Source organism: Sarcophilus harrisii, chromosome 3 (assembly GCF_902635505.1).
Source record: "Sarcophilus harrisii chromosome 3, mSarHar1.11, whole genome shotgun sequence".
In the NCBI taxonomy this organism is placed as follows: Eukaryota; Metazoa; Chordata; class Mammalia; order Dasyuromorphia; family Dasyuridae; genus Sarcophilus; species Sarcophilus harrisii.
In genome coordinates this window covers 236649734-236677265 of record NC_045428.1, presented here as the reverse complement: position 1 = coordinate 236677265, position 27532 = coordinate 236649734, and the positions used below count along the sequence as shown (strand labels likewise).

At 32.8% G+C, this 27532-nt stretch overlaps 1 protein-coding gene across 2 annotated transcripts in view; it reads right to left on the bottom strand.

Moving 5' to 3' along the window:
• The window catches only part of GABPA (GA binding protein transcription factor subunit alpha), a 53875-nt gene that overhangs the window by 15205 nt on the left and 11138 nt on the right, over positions 1-27532 (bottom strand). For both annotated transcript variants that reach the window (XM_031959234.1, XM_031959233.1), the window contains exons 3-4: positions 21877-22021; positions 3714-3798 (exon numbers count right to left, since the gene is read on the bottom strand). In XM_031959234.1, the coding sequence (XP_031815094.1) occupies positions 3714-3798; positions 21877-22021 (230 nt within the window). The remainder of the gene's footprint in view (positions 1-3713; positions 3799-21876; positions 22022-27532) is intronic.

Genomic DNA, 27532 nt, shown 5'->3' with positions numbered 1-27532 from the left:
TGTAAATAAAAATTAAAAAAGAAGAAGAAGAAGGCAGGCTTGATCAGAACATCCAAATCCAAACTGACAAGCATATATTAAAGACCTTGTATGTGTCAGTCACTGTGTGAAAGGGGCTGAAGATACAAATAAAGGTATACAAATCAGGTGCTAACAGGATATATTGGAGGTGGATCACAGACCACAAGGCACTAAGAATTAGATGGACTGGGAAAGGCTTTTTGCAGGTAAGAATTTAGTGAGGTCAAGAAGGAAGCCATGAAAGCCAGGAAATAGAGATAAAGAAGGGGAGGTTTCTATACTTCTTCATTGTCATTGTGGGGCAACTAAAGAATGTACATGGAGTTGGGTGATAAAAGTGTTATGTGAAAAACAAGGAAGCTAGTAATACTGGATAGCACATAGTATGACTGGATGGGAAGGAGGAAGAAGGGGAAGACTGTAAAAGTAGGAAGGGGTCAGGTTACAAAAATATACAGGCAAAAGAGGATTTTGTATGTGATCCTAGGTATAACAAACAGTGAACCACTGGAGCTGATTGTAAGGTGGTGTGATCACACCCGTGCTTTAATAAATTCACCCGGACAACTGTGTGGTGATGGATCAGAGTGGGAAGAGATTTGAAGAAGTGAGACCAACTGGAAGACTATTTCATACCTATATACCTAGACTACTAGGTATCAGTTGATGAGGACCTCCAACCTGGATGTTGGTAATGTCAGAAGAGAGAAGGGATAGGACATAGATATGTTGCCAAAGTAGAAGCAGGATTGACAAGATTGGGTGTGGAAAATGAGAGAGAAGACTCAAGGATGACAACTAGTAAGGGAGCTCAGGTAAGGAGAAGGTTGGTAGTACCTTCCACAGAAATAAGAAAGGAGAGTTTTAAGAAAAAAATGCATTCAGTCTGGGAAATGATGACTTTAAGACATTTAGTTTGAAATGTCTATACAGTAGTTTGATATTTAAGACGAGTTCAAGAGAGGTTAGGGGTGGAAAAGGCGATCTGAGAATCATCTTCAGAGAGAGAATAATTTAATTCACGGAAGCTGTTGAGATAGTTTAAGCAAATCAGTGTACAGCAATGACCCAGGGCCAAGAAATCCCTGAGACCCTTTTCAGGGGTCCCTTAAGGTAAAATTTATTTCTATAAAACTGAAATATTTTAACTTCTAATCAACAAGCAAATCCATGTAAACAAAATCCCTCTGACTTGACTAATTTTTAAGATAATTGTACAGGAGTCCTGATCTTAAAAAGTTTGAAAACCAACAATATAGAGGCAAAAAAAGGACCAGGGAGAGTCTTTAGGGGCCACCTATGAAGACTGGATATGATTTAGATGAAGATCAAGCAAAGGAAACTGAGAAGGAATAGAAGAGTGGAAGAGAATGAAGAAAGAGAAAGGGAGGAAAGAGCATCAAAGAATAGAGGGTGATAGTCCCAATACAGTAAGAGAAGTCAAGGATGAGGATTAAAAAAAGTTTATTATTACATCTAGCAAGTCAGTGACCATTTGTAACTCTAGAGAGAGTTTCAGTTGAATGAAGAAGTTGGAAGTCATATTGTAAAGCTAAGTTGACAAAAATAGGAAAAGAAGTGAAGGCACAGATTGTAGATGGCATTCTTAACGAGTTTAGCTATGAAAGAGAGAAGAGATATAGGATAACAACTGGCAGGGAAAGGCAATGCAAGTGAGGGTTTTTAAGGATGGGGGAGACATTCCCCCAAAGTGGAAGTGGGGGCTTGGACAGTTAAGGAGTAGCAACTAAATGATATTCCACAAAATAGCATATGTGTGCAGGCACATGCATACTGTGCTTCTAGTATGTTTTTTGGCATCACAAAAAATACTATTTATATTTTGATAATATCAGAAGCCCGCCTTTGTCCTAGACCTCTTGAAGTATATGCCCAGAAATAAGGTTTCTGGATCAAATAATGTGAACAGCTTGATAATTATTTTCCAGAATAGGTGGATCAATTCACAGCTCTACCAACAGTGTACTTTTCATCTTCTATAGGTTCTTTAAAACAGACTTCCATTTTTTTTAACCATCTTTTCCAATTTCATTGGTGTGTGGATAAAACTTAAATGCTGTCTGTACAGTTGTTATTCTTAATGATTTGGATAAAATTTTCATAATGTTCTCAACTGCCAGTCTCCTGAAAACTATCTTCATGTATTCTGATCCTTTATGCCCCAGCAGCCTTTTCACCCTAGAAAATTTCTCCATCTCCAGTAGTCCCATCCCCAGCTGAAGGCAGCTAGTGGAGCAGTAGATAGAGTCCTGGGCCTAAAATGAGGAAGTCTTGTACTCAAATCCTTATTAGATGTATGACCCTAGGTAAGTCACTTAAGCTCTGTAATTATAATGCATTATTTAGCAGCTGTTTCCTAATCTGGTATCTTCTGGCAGTTTTCAACCAAAATATAATATAGCAAAACTTTTTGTAAGAAAAACAAACTCACGTTGAATTAATAATGAAAATCAGTCTTGAAAGTAGTTAAAACTTTGCTGCCCAATTAATTCTTTAAAATTCATTTACGTAATTTATAAAGACCCCAAGTGTGTTTCTCAGCAATACCTAAGATAAAGAGATTTGAGATAGCAATATTTTAAAGTTATGACTTCCTAGAACATATTCAAATCCCATTTAATTAAGCCTTCAATGGTTCTTAGTCTTCTGATAGAATTACTGAGTATCTTCATTTTTCAGAAAATTGTCAAGGAAGACAGAAATAATGACCAATTGTTTAATATTCATTAATCAAACCTCAGTCAGTGATATGATTTTTGTCCAATTATCTAAAATAATCACTAAATTACCTAAAGTAATTCACATTAAAACACACATAACATTGACTTAGCTAGTCAATAAAGAGTCAGTCAATAAAGAAATATTAAGTATATACTATGTATTAGGGCACTGGGGATACAAAGAAAGACAAAAAATAGTCCCTGCTCTCAAGGAACCTGCAGTCTAATGACAGATAACTTGAAAGCAACCATGTACAGTCTGGTATATAGGATAAATTGGAAATAATCAACAAAGAGATGGGATTAGAATCAAGGTAGATAAGGAGAGCTTTCTTTGAAAGGGATTCTTCTACCTGAAGGAAGTTAGGGAGATTAGGAAGCAGAAATGAGGAGGAAAAGCATTCTAGGTATGGAAGATATTTGGTGAAAATTATCAGAACTGAGAGATGAAGTTCTTTGTTTGAGGAACACTAAGGAGGCCAGTGTTACTGGATGGAAGAGTGTGTTACAAGAGAGAGATGTAAGATGTAAAAGATTTGGAAAAGTGGGAGGCAGGCAGTCATGAAGGACTCTGAACACCAAAAAAAATTTTGTAGTTAAACTTAGAAATGAAAGGGAGACTTTATTGAGAAGAGGGATGACATGGTCAGATTTGTACTTTAGAAACATCATTGATCTACTGTGTAAAAATGAATTCACCAAAGAGTTGGGTTTTTTTTAAGTTTCTCTGACATAATCAAAATTCAGTTAAATATAAATTATTAAAACTAAAGCATAAGTTCATATTCTATGAAAAAATTAAGTACTATAATAAGCAATAAGCTCTAATTTGTAAAACAATTGCTAAATAGCCAAGTGATACAGTTAAAATAATATTTAATAATCAGGACTATGCCCGACATATAATAATTATTTAATATATCATTTTAGTTGAAAACAAAAAATACTAACCTTGATAAGAGATGACTTGTACACTAAGTTGAACAGTTCCATCAGTCTTTACTCCTTGATCAAATAAACTTCTGTCTGGATCCAACTTGATATAAGGATAGAATAATAAAATGTTACCATAATTTTTTTTTCACTTTAATTGAGGAATATTACAACATTTAATTTTTATGCAAAAATACTTTTTAATTGCTGAAGTAAATATTAAGAGAAAAGAATCCTAAATGTTAGGAACATATATTTTGAGCTACAAGGGATCTCAGAGAAGCCAGAAATGTTGTAAGTGTAGATCCAAAATTCAAACTCAATTTCTGCAATTTCAAATCTGATGCTCTCTCTATTGTATCACACTGCAATGATCGATCAAGCTCTCTTTATTAACTGGTTTCTTTTCCTCCTACTTACAAATATCCAAGTCTCTTCTACCTTGAAAAATCCTCACTAGAATCTTGATTAATCTTTATCTGTCTTCTTTCTCATAGCTAATGTACCATAATATGATGTCTATACATATTGCTTCCATTCCCTTTCTTCTCATTCTTCAACCATTTACAATCTAGATTCTAACTTTAACACTCAATCAAAATTACTTTCTCCAAATTTAACTTCTTAGTTGACAAATTAAATAGCCTTTGCTTAATTCTCATTCTATCTCTTCTTTTCATTTGAAATTGCCAATTTCCCTTGCCTCCATAATTTACGCTTCTATTCCCTTTATAATTCTCTCCCTTGGTGACCTAATCAGCTCCCATGGGTTTAATTATCATCTCTAGGTAGATGACTTACATAAGTATATATTCAATCCTAATCTCTCTCCTTCCCTTCAGTCTCACATCAATAATTGCCTACAAGACATTCTGAACTAAAGGCATCTCAGACTCATTATGTCCAAAACTTATTCTCTTTCCCCCAAAACATCTCTCTCTTCTGAATTTCCATTTTTCTGATGAGGTAAATATCCTTGTCCAAGACACTCACACTTGTACTCTTTATTCTTTATTTGCATTTTATACTTAATGTCATTTCTAATTGCATGTATCTTGCACCATGTCTGTTTTTTCTACTCACATAAATACATTAATTCAGTGCCTTTTTATTCTTTATTTGCATTTTCTACTTATTGTCATTTCTAATTGCATGTATCTTGCACCATGTCTGTTTTTTCTACTCATATAAACACATTAATTCAGTGCCTTTTTACCTCTTCTCTGGATTTTGGCAATAATCTTCATTTCCCCCTAATTATGAAATGAACTATTTTTTAAAATGCAAATTTCTTTTTTAAAATTTACTATTTTTTTTATTAAAGCCTTTTATTTTAAAAACACATGCATGTATAAATTTTCAATATTAATCCTTGCAAAATCTTGTGTACCAATTCCCCCCCCCCCTTTTCCCTACCTTCTCCTCTAGATGGCAAGTAATCCAATATATGTTAAATATGGTAAAAATCCAATGTTATGTTAAATCCAATATATGAATATACATATTTATACAATTATCTTGCTGCACAAGAAAAATGAAATCAAAAAGGAAAAAAAATTGATAAAGAAAATAAAATGCAAGCAAACAAAAAGTGTGAAAATACTATGTAGTGATCCATACTCAGTTCCCACAGTCCTCTCTCTGGGTGTAGATGGCTCTTTTCATCACAAAATCATTGGAACTGGCCTCCATCATTTCATTGTTGAAAAGAACCACATCCATCAGAGTTGTGATCATCATATAATCACCTTGTTGCCATGTACAATGATCTGGTTCTGCTCATTTCACTTAGCATCAGTTCATGAAAGTCTCTCCAGACCTCTTTGAAATCATCCTGCTGGTCGTTTCTTTTAGAACAATAATATTCCATAATATTAATACACCATAACTTAGTCAGTCATCCTCTAATTAATGGACATCCACTCAGTTTCCAATTTCTTACCACTACAAAAAGTGCTGTCACATTTTTGCAAATGTAGGTCTCTTTCCCTCCTTTAAGATCTCTTTAGGATATAAGCCCAGTAGAAACACTGCTGGATCAAAGGGTATGCGCAAAAAAAAATGCGTATTTCAATACACTAACAGAAGACTGCATATGAAACTTGACTTTTTATTAAGTTTTACAAGTATATGTTAATGCAAAAGTATATAATTAGCCAAATAACCAAATTTCTTTTCTTTTTATCTCTTTCTGAACTTCTTGCTAATCTCTTAATTAATTTCCTTGACTAGTCTTACCTCACTTCAATCTATCCTCCATAGAGCTGTTAAATGATTTTCTAGAAGAAATGGTCTAATCACATTACTCTCTTACACAAAGCCAATGTCTCTCTGTTGCCCCTAAGATCAAACATAAACTTTTTAGCACTGATACCAAACCTATCCTCCCAACTGCCCTTGCAGCTTTAAATATACATTATTTACCTTTCCTACCCTCTTCTGTCCAAACTAGAGGTGTACTAGAAGCCAGCTCTGGCATGAATGTGAACAACTGTTAAATTTTTAGTGTGAATAGTCACTACAAAACTGGTATTAATTCATTGTTTTTATTGATTACCTACACTTAAAAATGTGCTAATAATGCAGATTAAACTTTTAAAAAGTATGTGCATACATTCCCCCATCCCTCAACCCCTGAAATTTATTTGTACACTCCTGTTTGGTTGTATAGTTGTATGTATATGGTTGTACACAAGCAGCTGGGCAGTAAAAGGCTCAGACAGGTAGAAGGAGAATTAAGAGAGTATTGTCATGAAAACCCAGAGAGAAGCCTCAGTAAAAGGCTGCAAGAAGGATAAGGATGGGTGAAAGAAAAAAAAAAAAAAAAACTATTGGAGTTGGCAATTAAGTTGGAATCTAGAGTATAGAGAGTAAGAAAATAGATGAAAGCATACATTTTAAAATGTCTGTTATCACTGAACTAGAGGCTTGAAAACTATAGGTTAATAATAACTGGCAATTATACAGAACTTAAGGATTTGCAATTTCATTTAAGGATGAAAATACCTCTGAGACAAAACTGACAAACTTTTGATTTTCTTACTATATAGTACTCCATCTTACCCATCTCTTTGCTTTTGCACTGGCTGTCATTCATGCCTTTCTACCTCCTACTGCCTTCTATTTGGAGTCTTCCCTGGTTCTTCTAGGTGCTACTTTACTACAGAGGCTCTTCTAAACCTTTGTATCTCTCCTCAAACTTCCAGTGGAATTACCCTCCCTCTCTACAGATATCCTTGCTTCAAATTTTACTGGGGGAAAAAAAAAATCTAGGCCATTTATCAAGTCCTTCTATCTTCTTCCTCAACTTATATCATTCCAGTATTCTCTGTTACTATATGCTCTTTTACCCGTCTCATAAAAGGAAGTGGCCTTTCTCACCAAGGCTAAGTTTTCCATATGAACAAGTGCTTCCATTCCATCTTGCCTTCTCTAGCAAACTGTTCCCTCTCACATCCCCATTCTTACTTATTTCCACGATCTCCTTGACTACCTGGCTGTTTCCTTACTACTACCTGCAAATATACCCATATCTTCCCCATCTTCAAAATCCCCTCACTTGATCTATTCATCCCCATTTGCTATTGTTCTTTAGCTAAGATATCTTTTATGACTAATTTCTGTGAGAAGACATTTTAAAATGTCTTCATTTTAGGATACAGCAAAGCTGTATCCTAGAGGAGGATATCTCTGGGTTTTCACCTGGGTCCTCTTCTTTCCTTCTATACTATTTCATTTAATGATCTCATCAGCTCACATTAAAAACATAGACTTAATGATCATCTATTCTGATGATTCTCAAATCTACTTTTTCAGCCTTAACTTCCAGTCTTGCATATCTAACTGTCTATCCGATATCTCTAACTGCATTTCCAATAAACATCTAAACTCAACAAATGCAAAATCAAATTTATTATCTTCTTCCTAAATCCCCTCTACTTCTGAACATCCCTATTTTTGTTAAGGATATCATCTTTCCCATCACAATGGTTATCGATCTAGTTATCATCTCTGACTCATTTTTCTAACCCTCCTACATTAATGTGTTGGATATGTTCATCTATTTTATCTTATTAACATTTTTCACATATGCCCCCCTCATTCCTCTGACACTGCCACTTCAGATTGGCCTCCCTGGAGCTAAACTGATCATTCAAAAGCACAGGTCTAACCATTGCACCCCTTTCTATGCAGTCAGATCCAGTAACTGTTTTTCAACTTCATAACTGAAGCTGAATCATCTGTTTGGCATTCAAACTCTGTCACAACCTAATCTCTCCTACTTTTCCATTCTTAACTTACTAAGATGCAATGATATTGGTCTCCTTGCTGTTCCTTGCACAAGAAGCTCCATTTTAGTGACATACTAGAACTAGCCAGTTTGTATTGGCAGGCTAATTATTAAATGTACAATGTAAAAATTTCCAGAAATTGGAAAATATTATAAATCAGTTCTTGATTTGTTGTTTTGTTATCTAGATTTACAGTTATGGAGAAAATCTTAATTATGCATATCAAACTTTTAAAATGTCAGGCACACTTTTTACCCTACCAGAGAACTGGTTGTTAACATTTACCAAACATATTTCTGCTTTACTTTCAGATTGGCTCTTCCTATGCCTAGGGCTTTTTCTGATTGGACTTAATGCAAGTACTTCCCCAGTGTATAATCAACAATTTACTCTGTATATGGCTTGTTTGTACATAGTGGCTTGCATGTTGTCTCCTCTATTATACTGAACTTTGTGAAAATAAGGACTGTCTTTTGTCTTTCTTTGTATCTCCAGCACTTAGTTGAGTCTTTGGTACAAGGTAAGCACTTAGTAAATGCTTACTATTATAAATATCCCCATCACCTTGATTTTTTTTATTCATGCTTATATAAATATATTCTATTTCCTCCAATAGAATATAAGGTTCTAGAGAGCAAGAAGTATTTCACTTTTGTCATTTTGTCCCCTGAACAGTGCTTGACACAGAGTAAGTTTGACTGTGTCTGTCAATGCTTGATTAACTAAAGAGATTTTTTTCAAAAGAATTACAGTTCTCTAAGTCTTATATATATAAAAGGAAAAGTACTAGACTGGGTCAAAGAGACTAAAATCTAGTCCAATTCCAGTCACTAACTTTTATGTTCCCAGGCAATTTCTCTAGAGTCCATGGACAGCAGTAGTAAATAGAAAAGGCAGAGTTTGAACCTAGATTGTCTGACACTAAATCCAGCACTCTTTGGTCAATAGGAAATTGAAATCCAAGATGAGTAAAGAAATATTAAGATTACTTGTCTACTCTCAATTAAATAAATGAATTGGCAGCTCTAATTTTTACTGAGTTTTTTTCCCCTTATCTCACACTTAAATTTGCCTCTCTGTAACTTCCACACCTTGATATCAGTTCTGCCTCTTGATGAAGAGTTTTCCTTTTCCTTTACATGACAATTTTCAAATACTTGAAAGAGTGGGAGGCAAAAAGAAATAAGTATTTATTAAGTACCTACCATGTTCCATACTACCATGCTAAATGCTTTATAAATAACCTCAATCATCACAACTCTGTGAGGTAGAAAATATTATTTCCTCCCATTTTACAATTGAGAAAAAGGAAGCAGAAAGAAGTGACTTGTTCACAGTCAAAATAGGTGCTTTTATCACTATTTTACTACTGAGAAAATTGAGGCAAAGAGAGTTTAAGTGTCTTGCCCAGGTCACATAGTAATTTAATTGTTTGAGGCTAGATTTGAACTTATATTTTTCTGACTCTGTGCTATCTAGCAGCCTTTAGACAACCAAAGATATCTACTGTGTAGCTTTCCTTCTCCCCCTCACTTATGTGTTCCTCTAGTCAGGTTAGACATTTCCAATAGGACCCTTAGAACTGAAGAGAACATTAACGAGTGGAGTTTATTGTGCTCTACTCAGGTTAGATGACTTAAAATCAGATCATACTTTTAAAGATTTGGAACTAGAAAGGACCTCGGGTTCATCTGATCCAATTCTCTCATTTTACAGATGAGGAAAGTCAGGCCCAGAGATGTTGAATGATTTGATCAATCACATGGCTAGTAAGTAGTATAAGTGAGATCTGAACCAAGTCTCCTCTACTCTACTATGTTGCCTCCTGACTATAAATGCAAAGCTTTACACTTATGTTTATAAAGTTAACTGTAGAGGTTTTAAGTAATATTTAGGCATTAGTTTGTACAAGCTCAACAATGAGATGCCTGATTAAAAAAAAAAAATGTAAGGAAGCCTTAGGCAATAATAAGAAAACCATGGTATATCAATTGAAGAAAACAATAATCCTAAGGTCTTGGAATCATACAGTAAGAGTACTGGTTGAAGAAATTGGGAATATTTAGCTTGAAGAGAAGATTTAAGGGGAACATGGTGACAGACTTAAGGCATTAAAAAGATTTTCAATTAGAAAAAGAATTACACTTGTTATCATTAGCCTCCAAAAGTAGAATTAGGAGCTATAGGAAAAAGTTGCAAAGATGCAGATTCCAACTCAAAATAACAAAAAGCTTCCAAAACTTTAAATAGTTCCAAAGAACTATAAAAGTAGAATGGACTACTTCTGTAATGAGTGCCTTTTTTCTCTAAGTCAGATGACCATTTGTCAGGGATAGTGTAAAGCCAGCCTCTTTTGCAGACTACAGATTATAGTCTATTTTTAATTCTATTGATTTGTAGACTATAGACTATAATTAGTTTGTAGATTAGTTCAAACTCTGTAATGATACTAAAAGCTTACCCTTCTTCATTCTTTATACTTTATACTCTAATCAATGCTATGAATACCTCATTAGTGAAAAATGGGCTTTTAGGTATTTTTCCACTGAGGTGGTAAATTTACATTCGATTTATTTACACGGCACACAAATTTTCAGGGTTAAAGACTGCCTCTACAAAATAGGGAAATCTAACTGCAAATCAGTAGCAATTAACAATGAATTTAAATTTTATAAAAGTACAATTTTTGGAAATACAATTTTTTCTTTTATGAAATTGTTAATGATTTTTAAATACAACAGCAGGTTAACAATGTAGATCAGCATTTTTGGATATCACAAATAAAATTCTGCTTTTATGTCATTAAGTAGTAATTTATCATCTTACTATTACTGACAGTAATGCTGTAGTTGTGGTCTAATCATATTTTCCAACACAACAATTATCACATATCATAGTGATTTCCCCTTTTCTTTGTGCTAGTTTTCCCACTGACTATAAATATGCCCAGGTAATTCTCATTAAGAATTCAAAAGGACAACAAACTTCATTTGACCCTGTTAACTCTGTAAATCTCACAAGTATCTCAAACTCCACAACCATATCATACAACCACTAATTTTTCTTTAAGCCTTTGCCGTCTGCAAAAATATTTCTGTTGAAGGCAGACTATTTGCTCTCAATATTATACCCATCTAAGCAGTTAACAAGTCTTGTTGATTCCTCCTCCCCATTTTTTATATCCATTCCCTTCTCTCAGTTCACTATGCCACTACATTAGTTGAAGTGTCCTTCATCTTACAAGAATTACTGACTTGCTGGAGAGAATAGGATCAATGAGATTAGAAATATATTTGAATAACAAGATAGTTAACATATGCATAGTATTTTAAGGTTTGCAAAGAACTTTACACATTATCTCATTTGAACTTAACAATCACCTGGAGAAAGTGCCATAGTTATCCCCATTTCAGAGATGAGAAAAGCTGCACAGAGAGATGTTACTTGATCAGAATTGCACAGCTAATAAGTGTCCGAAAGAGGATTTGAATTTTAGTCTTCCTGATGAAGTCTGACACCCTATTCACTGTCACATAGTTATATTCTGAATAAAGAAAAAGTTCCCAACAATTAGTGTTACCTCAAAGTGAAGTAGATTGACTCAGGAAGTAGTGAATTCCTCTTCACTGAATTTTGACTACCAGCTGTGAGTAGATTAAAAAAATAGGTTTTCATTTAGAAGTGGGTTAGAATAAGTGATCTCTATGGCCCTTTTTAGTTTGGAGATTTGGTTACTATGTCCAACTGTTTTTATTAATAATTTATTTCACAATCCTATTTCATTATATTCACACACCACAATTTAACCTAATTATGAGGCAGGTCCTTTCTAGTTTTTCATTTTAAAAGTGATATTCTGTAATATTTTTCAAAAAGAGCAAAGCAATTCAAAATTCCACTAGAAGTTTATTAAGCATGCCAATATTTTCATAGTTCCACCTGCAAATGGATCCGTCATATTCTAGTAATAATTGTATAGGTATTCAGGTAAATCAGGCTTGTTTTAATTTGGATGTCTATTACTAAAACTGAAATCCCTTTCAAGTGGTTGTTGATGGGTTTTTTTTTTCCTTCTTTTGACAACAGCCTTTTTTTATCCTTAAAACACTAAACTATTTGAGAATTGCTCTTATATTACAATCTGCATTGGTGTGTTTTGCATTCCCAACCCAATTCCAAAATGTTCAATTGTTATCAGTGACATTTTATGTTTAAATCACTATTAAATTAAAATTTATTGTGCTATCTGGTGTAACATGAAAGTCTACATACAGATTTTTCTATGAGATTACCACTGTTTTCTCAAAAGACTTAGGAAGAATTTCAGTGATTGTATCCTTGGATATACACATTAGATTGCTATCGCATGTGATTCTCTTATGAATGCACTACTACCTTGTCCAATTAGGTAATTTTGGTAAATTACTGAATTATGACATAATTTGGGAATCTATTATTCACTCATATCTAATGTGGTTTCACCCAATATTTCTTACCTCTTGTTCTTGTGTTTGAATACTGATATTTAATTTATTTCTATGAATATATTATATCAACAGATATACTAGGATAGTATTATCATCTTCACTAGCATAACCCAAGCATGAAAATAACTGACCAATTACTTCTTCCTTTCCACGAAAATTGTTTAATTCATAAAAGTCCCATGTGAGTTTCATTTTACTAGTTCCCAAATATTTAATAAATGTTATTATTTTAAATGGCATACATGACTATTGCCTGCTAGCAATTTCATTGGTTTTTATGATACATGATAAAGTCAATTACTTTTGTGGACTCATTTTTCTGATAACTATTTGTCACTAATTTTCTCATGGTTGAGGTTTTTTTGGATTTTGTAGAAAACAATCATTTTGTCCACAAAAATATGTAAGCCTCTTTTTTACCATTTCTTACTTTTTTCTTTTACTTGTCTTATTGCTATAACTAGTATTATTAGAAGTACATAAAATAATAATAGTGCAAGTGAACATTTTTGTTTGCTCTTAGTGGGAAAAGCTTTTGATTTTAAAAAAAAAATTATAAATAATATTTTTTAGGTTCAGATAAACTAATTAAAAAATAAACCTTCCTATACCTTGTTTTCTTTAAATAACAAGCAAAAAAGGAGCAATTAGATGGTGCAGTGAATAGAACATCAGTTCTGAGTTTAAATCTACTCTCAGACATTTAACACTTACTACTAATTATGTAACCCTAACGAAGTCACTTAAACCCTTTATTCTATTTTTAAAAATATACATAAATATTTATTAACATTATTTATTAACCTCTATATAATGAAAACTTTTTCTTTTTTAAATTCCCCATCAATCTGATATTATGGTATTTTGTTACTGTTTTGATGGATGATGGTTTAGAGGCCAATGTTTTTAATGGACTCATTTAGGTCATCTTTTTCTGTTCTGACAATTTGAATATTTCACATATTTCTAGAGGCATTTCATTCAAATTTTCCTTTTGTTGACATGTAAATATGTGTAATAGTGAAATTAATGTGTATGTATGTAATATGTAAAAATATGTAATAAAACTGATAATTTATTTTATTTTCTTTTCATTGATTTTGATACCTTTTGCATTTTGGTAGTTTTGATTTTGCATTTAAAAAACCAAAAGTTGGCTAATATCCTGAACTTTGATAGTTTTTATTTTTTAAATCAATGTTTGATTGTTTTATGGCTAATATTTGTATTCCTTTTTCCCCCTGGTTTAAGTTAATTTCATGGTGGAAAATGAAGACCTAGGCATCTATTATCTAGGTAGCTCATTGTATAGAGTACAGATGCAGGAAAATCTGAGTCCAAATTAATAATTTTTCTAATTTTTTAAAAAAAAGACATACTCAACCCAATGTCTTTTTCATTAATATAATTGTTAAGGATATATATATGTAATATATTGTTAAGGATATGTATAAGGATATATATATATTGACATAGTTTTAGTTGTGCCCCATAAATTGAAATGTGGATTATTACTGTTTACTTTGAAAAATTGTGTTTATATCTTGATCTATGACCCATTATGGCACAAATCACTCTTAGGATCTTTTTAGATCTGCATCTTTTTGTGTTTTCTTCATTCATGACAATTTTATTGGGTAAAGGTCTATAAAAATATCTATTTAAAATTTTCCTAACAATGCAAATAATTTGCATGTACATAGCCTAGTATGCACATCCAAAGCTCTCAATATCAGTTTTTCAGTATTTTCTAGCTTTCTCTATTTTTGGTTTGATTTGTCAAATTGTTACTTTCTACTATTGTCTTACTGGCCTTTTTACACTTCAGATCATTCTTTCTTTAAATAGTTACTATGGAATCGATAAATATCTATTTAATACTAAAACTGTTAGTATTTTTAAAAGATAAACTGTCCTTATCTATCTAATAAAGCTTATGACTGTGGATTCAACTCAATCCATTATCATGATTGTAACTTTTGATTTGTTGGAATTGGCTGAGACATTGCATTGCATAATATAACATTTTATCAACACAGAGAAAAATTTTATCTTTTTGTTGGTATCAAATTGCATCTGTCAATGCACTTGTGAACAAATAATTTTTGACTTAGATTCCCTTCTAAGACCAAGAGTGCTCATGTCATTCATTCTCTTTCCTTTCCCTATCTGCTTGATCTTCATCTGTGAAACCTAGGGTTGAACTGTATAACTATCTCTTATGTAAATCCCTTCCCACCTCAATATTTTTTTTTTCCAATTCCCTTTCAAATGGAATCTGATGTATTTATTAAAGGAGTAACACCTATTGTGTCCTTGAAGATTCTCCTAAAAAAATCAATGTATCTATCACACTGAATATTAAAGAAACAATGACTTTTCTGTTGAAAACAAACTATAAATAATGGGTCAATGTTTTCATGTAAAATTGTCTTACTGTGTGTTAAGATTCAGTTTTGATTGATTGGTTTGTTAACAGTACTAGCCATATTTTTGTTTATTTTGTATGAATGCCTAAAATAATCTTATTTGGTTTTCAAAAAAGTGTTTTTTCTTGAGGAAATATAGTCAAAATTCTAATTAAATAAATGCAGTTTTAATCACATTCCCAGCAAATTTTGCAGTAGACAAAGAAGGGGAGCCTGAAGAAGCACATCAATACACTTATGGTGGGTTTTTAATTTGATCTTAACATTCTGGAAATATCCAGATAGTTTCCTTCAGAAAGTACATCAAGGGATTACATGTTATAACTGGCACATAGTAAGTACTGATTGAAATTTACAAAGTACCTGCTAATTGGGGAATGGCCAAATCAAATGTAGTTTGTAAATGTAATGGAATTACTATACCACAGGAATTTCCTAGTATGACTAATACAGGATAATATGAGAAACCACCAATGTAGTAAAGTCAGTTAAGCTCCCTGGGCCTGAATTTCCTCAACAATAAAATGGGAGTAATAGGCTAGAGAGCTGGACTTGGTAAGAGCAAATAACTTGCATTTTAAAGTCTACCAAGTCTTTATCTCCAACTTACATATGAGGGAAATGGAAAATGAGAAAGTAATGACTCGCTTAAGGAGGCAGAATTTGGACTCAGATTTTCCTGCATCTGTACTCTATACAATGAGCTACCTAGATAATAGATGCCTAGATCTTCATTTTCCACCATGAAAATGTCCAAATCGATAACAATGTGTGATAACAATCCCTTTTAAAAAGGATAACTCACTTTGTAGGGTAGTAGAAGATTTTATTTTCATGAATTAATGTGATGCAAAACCAAAAGTTATCAATTAAAAGTTTTTAAAAAGAAAAGATAATCTTAACTTTGTGGGACAAGTAACTCTGAACTGAAGCCTGACCTCCTTGATTATCGCTATCACATCCCAGCTCTTGGCATTTCAGTGCTAGTTAGGTTTTGTTTTTGTTTTTTTTTTAATATAATAGTTTATCCTAGATGTTTTGATCCTTACTCTCCCTATCAGTGAAATTTCTAGCTTTGACAACAGTATGTCTGGATTAATTTAGGATTTTTTATTTAGGAATTTAGGAATAATTTCTACTAGTGTCCTGTGGATTCTTATCAATTTGCATTCTGGACCTTGTTAGCAATAATTCAAATTCCTAAAATATGGTACAGTACAGTGTTATATGAAATAAAAACTATTTCCAAAATTGTATTAATAGTCACACTCATTCTCTCACAAAATACACTGGAATTTTCCCAAGCTACATGACCAGTCTGAAAACACGAAGACCAATAATTTTATCTGCAAAATTTTACTTACAAATGGTTTAAACTACAGGCATAGCTGGACTTGTTGATTTGCTTGTATTTATCCAGTCTTAGCACTAATTCATCACAGATCTTCTAGGTAAATGTTTGGCAGTAAATAGGTGGTAAGGAAGGGAGAAGAAACGAGGGGGATGTTTAAGGTGCTAAATAAGTTTTTGAGTCTCATGATTTATCTTGAACAGTTATATTTATTTCTATTATACTGATGGTAGAAAAATAGCAGTCAATAAAACTGTTGGCACTTTTGCCTAAATAAAGGCAGGAGCATCAAGCTGTACTAGAAGTCATTGTACTCTTCTTCACCATGCACTTGCAAATGGGGGGTGGGGGGAGGGAGAAGAGAGGAAGCCAGTTTCACTTAAGAATGTCCCTAATGAAGCAATAAAAATAGTTAATTTTATTAAAAGTCAACTCTTGAACATGTCTTTTTAATATTTTGTTTGATGAAATGGGAAGTACACATAATACATTTATTCTGTACAAAAACAATGGTGTTCTTGAAGAAAAGCACTTGTGCAACCATTTGAATTAAGAGTTGAACCAGTCACTTTTTTTCACATTTTTACTTGGAAAAACATCAAACTATAGTTATTCAGACCTGGCTATCTGGAAGACATTTTCTCAAAAATGAACAAAGTTTACGCTTTTTACTGCAAGGAAAACAACTAATGGTATTTGTTACCAATGACAATATTTCATCTTTTAATCAAAAATAAGATTTTGGAGAATGTATAGCTACCATCATAAGCTTGACAGTTTTTCCATATTTAAAAACTTTTCTGGATGGGATAGATGGTAATACTATTCAATATAATTATTTGATCTTATACAATGAAATGTGACAACATTTTGAAGATTTGGTTAACTCAGCAAACCAGTATTTTCCAAATGACTAATGTGAAAGATCACAAAATCATGAATGGGGAAAAGATACATTGAAAATGCAAGATAACAACACAAAAAGTTCATTAATCTGATTTTGGATTCCCACATTACAACTAAGTTTAAGAAACTATCAGTGGTTGAGTATTTGTGTTGACAACTATCCAAAAATATAGGAAGAGCTATTAAAATATTCCTCACTATTTCGGCTATGTAAGGATTTTCTTCATATAACATACCCCAATCTAAACAATTTATCAAAACAGATTTAATGCAGAAAAGACTTATCAGAATCCAGATGTTTTCTATAAGGCAAAAATATAACACAATTCTACTTTTCTTACAACTTTTTTTTAAATTTTGTAAAAGTTATTTCTCATAAAAATAATACATTTTAACATGCTATGAGTTTATTATTTTAAATTATTAAATATTTAGAATTTTATCAGCTTTAATTTATATCTTGATAAATATTAATAGATAATAAACAAAAGCTCATGGGGGTTATGGAAAAATTAATAAAAGTGCAAATGGAGTGAGGGAAAACAAAGTAAAAAGTACTCTCAGCAGAGAACAAAAAAAAAAAACAACAAGAAAAGAAATGCTGGGTAGTTTTGAGAACAATGTATAGCATTTATTACATAGGTTTTCTTGAAATGAAAATTTACTGTTTTATATTGAATTCTCTATGTTCTGCTGCTTATGTGGAAAATGTGGAAATGTTCTTTCTCACTTCATATTTAAATTTAAAATGAATAAAAACTTTATGGAGAAAAAAAAGTATAAAAAGATTCAGAGATCCAAAAGTATGAAAACTGCTGGACCAAATAATCTCTACGGTCTCTTCCAATTCAAAATCTATGGTTCTGCCTCTATTAATTTTTTTTCTTACAGATCAATAATTTTAAGTCTTTAGTTCTATATGCTCAAAAATTTATCAAACTGTACATACTCTTTAATCTAGTAGAGTTACTACTGGGCTTATATCCCAAAGAGATCTTAAAGAAGGGAAAGGGACCTATATGTGCAAAAATGTTTGTGGCAGCCCTTTTTGTAGTGGCTAGAAAATGGGAATTGAATGGATACCCATCAATTGGAGAATGGCTGAATAAGTTGTGGTATATGAATGTTATGGAATATTATTGTTCTGTAAGAAATGACCAGCAGGATGATTTCAGAAAGGCCTGGAGAGACTTACATTAACTGATGTTGAGTGAAATGAGCACGACCAGGAGATCATTATAAACTTCAACAACAATACTATATGATGATCAATTCTGATGGACCTGGCTCTCTTCAGCGAGATGAACCAAATCAGTTCCATGTGTTCAACAACGAAGAGAACCAGCTATACCCAGTGAAAAAAATATGGGAAATGAATACGAACATAGCATTTCCACTCCCTCTGTTTTTGTCCGCTTGCATTTTTGATTTCCTTCTCAGGTTATTTTTACCTTATGTCTAAGTCCGATTTTTCTTGTGCAGCAAAATAACTATATGGATATGTATACATGTATTGTATTTAATATATACTTTAACATATTTAACATGTATGGGTCTGCCTGCCATCTAGGGGAGGGGGTGGGGGGGAAGGAGGGGAAAAACTGAAAAAGAGGGTTTTGCAAGGGTCAGTGCTGAAAAATTATCCATGCATATATCTTGTAAATAATAAGCTATAATAAAATAAATAAATTTTTTAAAAAAAGTCTCTGGTTCTGTTACCATTCACAAAGTTTCCAAATTTTCTTCCAGTTGTTTTGATTTCTGATTTTCTTTTTCTTGTTCTGCCACTTTTAATCTTTCAACCAGGATAAATTTAGTCCCAATCCACCATTTTTTTGTGGTTTCTCCTTCAATGATTTAAATTCTGTTTACAGAATTTAATATCCTTCTTTCTTTCTTTTTTGATTGGGCTTGGTATTCAACTTACAGGATTAGAGAGTTGGCTTGGGCATTGAGAAGTTAAATGACTTGCCCAAGTTCACTTAGAAAGTATATAAGAGGCAAGATTCTAACTCAAATCTTCAAGACTATAAGGTAAGTTCTATCTACTAGTCTATATTGCTTCTAAATGATTTGATTCCTGGTCTTAAAAGTCAGAAAGCCCTGTATCCAAATCCTCTTGTAAAAACTTATTAAACATATGATTCTGGACAAGTCATTTAAATATTCTTAGCCTTAGTTTCCTCAACTGCAACACAGGAATAATAATAATAATACAGAGCTGTTTTAAGGATCAAAAGAGATATTTATATATACATATCTCTTTTGCAAAGCTTTGCAAACCCTATATTGCTAAATTATTAACATTATTATTATTATTTCTTGAATTCATTACATAGACTAAATTGCTTCTGATAGATCCAGTTTTATTTCTGATGTTATTCCCCACTTTCCCCTTTTTCATCCCCACAAACCCCATTCTACTTCTGTCTTGGGTTTTTATCCAGTGCCCTCTCCTGGGTACCTTGTATTTCTTCAATATTTATTTTTATGTTGGAGAGATTTTTTTGTCATTCATTTCCTCTTTTCATCTTTTTTATTTTCTGGGAGACAATTTTTATTACAAACATTTTGTTGAGTTTTTTTCTTTTGCTTCATTTGACACATTTAGTGCTATTTTTGAAGTGAAAAGGATGAAATGGGATTTCTTATAACATTTGACTCCTGCTGTAAGTCTCCCAGTTTGATCAGTAACTTCTAAAATAATCTCATTAAAAATAAAACAAACTAAAACTCATGAGTTAAATTTCTTAGTTACAGCTGTAGGGCAAAAAGTTTCCTAAGATACTGAGTGAAATGAGCAGCACCAGGAGATCATTATATACTTCAATAACAATACTATATTATGATCAATTCTGATGGACATGGCTCTCTTCAACAATGAGATGAACCAAATCAGTTCCATTTGTTCAATAATGAAAAGAACCACACTACACCCAGAGAAAGAACTATGGGAAATGAGTTGAACCACAACATAGCACTTCCACTCCCTTTGTTTTTGTCTGCTTGCATTTTTGATTTCCTTCTCAGGTTATTTTTACCTTATTTCTAAGTCTGATTTTTCTTGTGCAGCAAAATAATTGTATGGATATGTATATGTATATTGTATTTAACATATACTTTAACATATTAAAAAAAATTTTTCCCTAAGAACTCATTTGTTCTAGTTCTATATAATGACTAATTTGTTTTAATCATTCTACATAATGATTAATTATGTAGTCATATTTTTTTTTAAAAACTTAGGAGATTTTGAAAGCATATTGGAATAGCCTGTATGCCAAGGCAAATCACATTGCCATGAAAGGAACAGAAGTCAAGGTATTTTAACCTAAAATTTCATAATATAAATTTCAAGCTTTTTAAGATTACTTATTTCCCAACTTTTAAACATAAAAGCAAGACTATCTTTTAGATTTGTATGTAATAACTACATTTATTAATAAAAAAGAGAACAATTTAGGAGTTATTATATTTATATATCTGAAGGACCTAGTTTAATGTCCCTTCTATCAAACCAAGAGTTTGGCTTAATTGAATTTTTTTTTTAAATGCCCTACTCTTGCCTTAGGATCTACAGAAATGGGAGAGTTATCAAAGGAAAAAGTTAAATAATTTGGGAAAAATAAAAGGATCATTAGGGGGGAAAAAAAACCCCAAAACACAATGAACCAAAAGGATTTTTTCATCTTTTTTTTTTTTTTTTTGGGGGGGGGTTATGTTATGCACATTATAGTCACAAGAGTGGCTTTGGGTATTGAGGGTTTAAATGACTTGTTTGGAATTATAAAGTATGTGTCAAAGTAAGAACTTGAATTAAAGTCTTTTTAACTTTCAAGGCAGCTCTCTTTCCATTACACATCTTTTTCATAAAAGATAAGCTCCTGAATAATTCGGGAAACTATGTGATATGGTGAGACCTAGTCTGAGAATGACAGTGATCAATTCTAGCTACCATGTTTAAAGGACCTTAAGAAACATCATTTAGCTAACTTTAATTCTATATAGACTGTAGTTTTCCAAGGATACTAATACTTTTCTTACTGAAAGAATGTCAAAGATAATTTGTTATACTTCTATTACAAGTGAAATCTATAAAAAGAAATTCCAAGTAATAAGGAAATTGGGGTGCTTAGCGATTAAATGATTTGCCCATAGTCACAAAGCTACCTGCCTATTGGCAGTACCTAGATTAGATCTAAGTCTTGTTTCTTCTAATCCAATACACTTGTAAGAAAAGAGGCATTTTTGGATTGTGAATTTGATAATTATGTTTCCATAAACAAAGAACGGAAAGAGGACTGTTTATTAAACTGTGAATCAAACAGACATAGCATTTTTCACAAGTAAACATTAAATTAAATGGTAGTATATCTGTGTTCCTTTCTAAATTTCACTTTGTTCTTGTATTTTTTTTCAGTATGTCTTTCATATAAGTTATATGGTCTCTCTACATTAAAAAAGAAAAAAAAAAAAACCAGATTGGTGAGAGATTGGAAGTCATTTGTTAAGGAAAGATTTTAAATGTATTAATAGATGCTAATAATATCTTTAACAGTATTAGATCTATATTTCTAAATAATTCGATTATATCAGAGACAAAAAAAAAATCACTAAAAAGACCACATTTTTTTTCATCACAAACAAAGAACAAAGTTCTAGATAAAATTGAATCGTTGACAAACATAACTCCATATTTTTTTTTTTTAACTTTACCTGAATATCTTGCAGGCAAATTTCATGTGCATCCAATGAACACTGAAGTCTTCGTTCTAGTAGTTTCTTAAGATTCCCTATTGGTTCATTGATGTCTATGGCCTGACTCACACATTCTGCAGGAGTGTAGGTCTGCTCTACAATGCTAAATATCAAAAGATATAAAGATTGACAGTTGAATTTTTTGTTGAGAAAATAACTTTTAAAGAAATGTTAACGTACTGACATAACTCAAAAAATGTATAGGATATATTTTAAAATATTCCCAAATTACTAATATAAATATCTGTGCTCATACCGCTAATTAGTGTTTATAATGTCCGAGGCCAGATTTGAACTGAGGTCTTCCTGACTTCAAGGCTGGTGCTCTATCCACTGCACCAATTAGCTGACCCATCATCAATTATTATTAATAGAAAAGTTTGCTAATTGACTTCAATTTCTTTTCTCAATTCTTACTATAACTTTTCTGCCTGAAAACTTTTAGTGACTTCTCCTGTAACTACCAAAATTCTCCACAATTTGCCTTTAAACTCTGAACCACTTTCCTATTTCATAATATATCCCTTCCCATCTTCTATGTAGCTGGCAAACCTCATCACTTTTCCCAATCCTATTCTGCCTTGTAGTCTCCCTTACACTGGCCACAATTTCATCATTTAGAAAATAAAGAGATTAGGAGATTACTTCCAAGATCATGCCTAACTCCACATTTATTTTCTACAAATACTACTGAAAAGTTAAATAAAGCAAAAATATAAGAGATATCACAAGGAAAATAAATCCCTGTTGATATTAAATTAACTCAAGGTCCATCATAAATACTTATTACACCCCAATGAAGCCTCTTTTTCAGAATCCCATCCCCAGAAAAAAATGATCTTTATTCAAATGTTCTTTAAGTACTTTGGATTTCTCCTGTTCCAGTTTCACATTCCATATGAAAACTCAATAATATATATAAGTGAATATAAGAGAAACATAAGTGAATTCAAAAAGTACTTTAAAATCCTATAGTGCTTCAGAAAAAAAAATCACAATACACATTAACTATAATTGTATTTTAAGTTAGACAAAGTAACAATAGATTTATGACTTGTTAGATAAGTTTTTCTTTTGGATGGCTACATAAAAGGTTCACAATATAGTCAAGGATAAAAAAAAATCTAATGGTCACATCTACTTTAATTGAATTTCTCAAATTAAAATTTTCTAATTTATATAATTAAAAATTCACATGGTGAATGTCCAAACTCATACCTACCCTCCACTGCAAATCACCATCTTTTATTCATTGGAAAATTATTTTTTGAGCACCTGTTTTTCACTGAATACTCTGCTAGGTGTCCTAGGAGTTTTTTTTTTTTCTTGCCCTGAGGCAATTGGGAGTTAAATGACTTTAATCAGAGGGTCACATAGCTAGGAAGTATTATTGTTTGAGGCCAGATTTGAACTCAGGTCCTCCTGACTTCAGAGCTGGTGCTCTATCCACCGTGCCACCTAGCTACCCCTTTTCCTAGGAATTTTACAAATGATTCGTAATCCCCCAAAATAAAGGGAAACCTTCTAACTAGTTTCTCTCTGATATGTAGCAAAATATAAATGTTAGTAGTTGTTCTTACTACACTACTAGACCCTAGGATCTGTGTCAGCATTATACCAGTAATCTTTATTGTACAAAATCAGTTTTTTTTGGTTTTTTTTTTTTTTTTTTTAGTTTTCAATCTTCTTTTTCCAGAAGTCTTAGCTTCTGATACAGGTTAACTGGGTGGCACTGTTGATAGTGTGTCTGACCTGAAGTCCAGAACACTCTTCTTCCCAAGTTCAAACCTGGCTTTGGACATTTACTAGCTCTGAGATCCTTGGCAAATCACTTACCCCTTCTACATCAGCTTCTTCATATGTAAAATGAGTTAGAGAAGAAAATGGCAAATCATTCCAATAACTCCAAATGGGGTCAAAAAGTGTGGGACATACCTGAAAAATGATTTAACGGCAGCTACCTTTTAATATAAAACATTAATCAATATGCTATGTTCCCTAACTCTAGTAGCCAAAAGAGCCATTTTTTTTATTTTGCTCATATTTTCTATGCAGAGATATGGCTATTTTCTTTTAGTATTTAATCTCTGTGGTGATGTGTCTCCTTTCCATTCTGCACCAAAAATATTGCTTTCTCCCTACATCTCCCAAACTAAATACTGTGGAATATCTGAAAAAGTACAGGATGTGGTACCACCCAATCAATAAACATTTATTAAGTACTTCCTAAGTGCCAGATAGTATGTTAGACACAGGAGAATACAAATATTCTGGAGATATAAATATAAAAAGAAAAATGGTCCCTGTCTTCAAGGAACTTAAAATTCAACTGGAGAAGACAATGTAAAAAAAAAAAGGAAGCTGAAAAGGGGGAAGGTAGTGGCTCATGAGTATGATAAAATTACCCCCCTCCCCCCCCCTTTTGGGAATTGTCTCAAGGGGGCTGCTCTCTTTCTGTCTAACCTCCTTAAGATAGCCATTCATAGAGGCAGTTAGATGGTGCAATAAATAGAGCACTGGCCTTGAAATCAGGAGGACCTGAGTTCAAATTCAGCCTCAAACACTTAATACTTGGACTAGCTATGTGATCCTAGGCAAGTCACTTAGTTCCAATTGCCTTTAAAAAAAAAAAAAAGAAAGAAAGGAACACAATTTATGCTAATTATCTCCTTCTGTCAATTACTCTCCAACTCTGCAATCTGACTTCCAATCTGATCATTCAACTGAAACTGTTCTCTCTAATGTTATAATAAGCTCTAAAATACCACATTTAAATGTCTTTTCTATCTCAATGTCAACTTTTCTTCAGCCTTTTACACTGTTAATCACCTTCTCCTCTTGAATACTCTTCTCCTCTCTGGGTTGTCATGACACTAATTACCTCCAGTTGTCCTCCTATCTGTCCAATGCTTCCTTCTCAGTCTCCTTTGCTGGTGCTTTATTAATGTTCCCACTAAGTTCTGTCCTGCTGACTTCTAACTAGTTTCTTTTTTGTTTGCTCAATACCATTTCAGTTATTTGCTCTAATTGTTAATTTCTAGGATTCCTATACATATATACCATGTTGTGTCCTTCATTTTCAAAGAGGACCCAAGACAGCCCACAGTGATATCTTGACCCATATATGAATTGGATTTAATTGAGACAGAGTTGCCTTACTCTTTTCCCCAGAGACATCAAAGTCCATTGACAGCACAAAAATCAAGATGATTGGCGATGGCCTAAGATACAGTGCATAATTTTGGTGTCTTCAATGCCTGACCAAATTCTAATCACTTCATAGCACCTGCTTCAGCCATTTTCATGGCCCTTGCATCAAACTGTTCTCATTCACTCAGGGAAGTCTTCAAATACTTAGGGTAGATAGGCCTGTCAGCTACCCCAGTCTCTCATCTGATCTCAAATTTAATATCACCAAATGCCTCTTATATATTTCAAAATCAATGTTCCACAGACATCTGAAACTTAACATGAGTAAAACAGAACTCAATACCCTCACCTTCCCATTGCAACCCTCCTCTTTTCTGAACTATTATTAATGAAGACAGCACCATTCTTCCAGTAGCTCAGGTTTGAAACCTCTAAGTTTGATTCTTGACTCCTTAACCCTCATATTCAATTCATTGTTAAATCTTGTCTTGCTATCTTTACATTATTTCTCATATATGTCTCTTACTTTCATTTGGATACATCCATCACCTTTTTTAAGCCTCTCGCTTAACTCTCACCTGGATTATTATAATATTCTTCTACTTGGTCTTGAATCTCTCCTCATTCCAATCTATCCTTCATTCAAGCTGTCAGTCAATTTTTTTGAAAGCATAGCTCTATGTTCCCGTCCTGCTCAATGATGGGATTCCCTATGTCTTCTAGGATTCAAAATAAACTTCTCTATCTGGCTCTTCATAATCTGGACTTTCCTTTCCAGTCTTTTTATACTTTATTCCTCTCTATGTACTCTCCAATACAGCTACACAAGTCTATTTGCAATTCCTCAAATACAAAATCCTCTCTTATTGCCATGCCTTTACACTGGCTATATACCATGTATGAAAGGTTCTGTCCCCTCACCTTTGTCTCTTGGTACTCTTAATTTTCTTTAAGACTCAGGTTAATTAGTATTTTCTGTAAGATTTTCCTATTCCTTTCAGTTGCTAATGTCTTCCCCTCTTTGACTGTTTTCTATCTATTCTGTAAATGTTTTATATATACATATATATATATTTTTTATTATAATAACTTTTTAATGACATATATATATGTGTATGTGTATGTGTATGTATATATATATATATATATATATATATATATATATATATATATAATTATAGTTATTTACATTATGTCCCTTCCATCAGATTATGTTCCATGAGGTTGGGGACTATTTTTGCTTTTCTTTCTGTCTTCAGAGCTAAGCACAAAGCCTGCCACATAGTACATATTTAATAAAGCTTGTTGAATGACTGAAAGACAATTGGAAAATTCCAGTATTAATATTTAGTATTACTATATGCCTGAGGATGTTGCTGAGATTTGTATCCTCAGACAAATATGAAAAGGCTAAATAGGGATAATAAATAGAACCATCTAAAATGAAGCACTTAAACAAGAAGGTCTAAGTGCTTCATTTTAGAAGGTTCTATTTATTGTATACTTGTAGACTCTGCTGTTTCTCCAAGCTTAACTCTGTTTGTGGTGATTCTTTGAAATGTGGGCTGTTAGTATGGACTTCATCAAGTGGTTGGGAGCCCGAAGGTACAAGGACTAGACCAAGGAGGACTTTCTGAAAGAACTCTGCTGATACCTATTCTGTTAGTTCCGTTAGTATTCGGCATTGACTACTTATTTCCTTGGCTGGATAGAACAATCCAGCAAACAGACTATTTTCTTATCTTATGACTATCTTTATCATTTTATCAAAGCACCTATTTTACCTTTTAATATGCTGTTCCCTTTAGTCTCATGTTTACCTTCCTCCTAGAAACGTTTGGCCAAATCATTTCTCTGAGAACCAAGAGAGGGCCTTCAGAGCTATTTTTAAAAAAAGCAAAAAGACAACTTCAAGCCTCCACAAGCAATCAGGGCTTAACATTGGAAGAAAGGATAGTAGACTGACTTCAGGAGAGGCTAATTTTTCTGCCTCATCAAGGGGCTGGGTATTGAGACCTTCAAGAAATTTCAAGATCATTATACTCTGAGTTGACAAAGAACATAATTCAATGGGTAAATGTCTTAAAAAGGAAGGTCCTTAATAAATGTTTACCGATTTACAGCCAGGAGACCAATAGCAATGTTAGAAGAGAGCGCATATCTTAGGCCATAGGGCAAATAGAAACAAGAGAATAATGCACCCTTGGCTTCTGCTTTAAGTTTTATATTCTGCCCGTCTGCATTTTTGATTTCCTTCACAGGTTAATTGTACAATATTTCAGAGTCTGATTCTTTTTGTAAAGCAAAATAACAGTATGGACTGTATACTTATTTTGTATTTAATTTATACTTTAATATATTTAACATGTATTGGTCATCCTGCCATCTAGGGGAGATGGTGGGGGGAAGGAGAAGAAAAATTGGAACAAAAGGTTTGGCAATTGTCAATGCTGTAAAATTACCC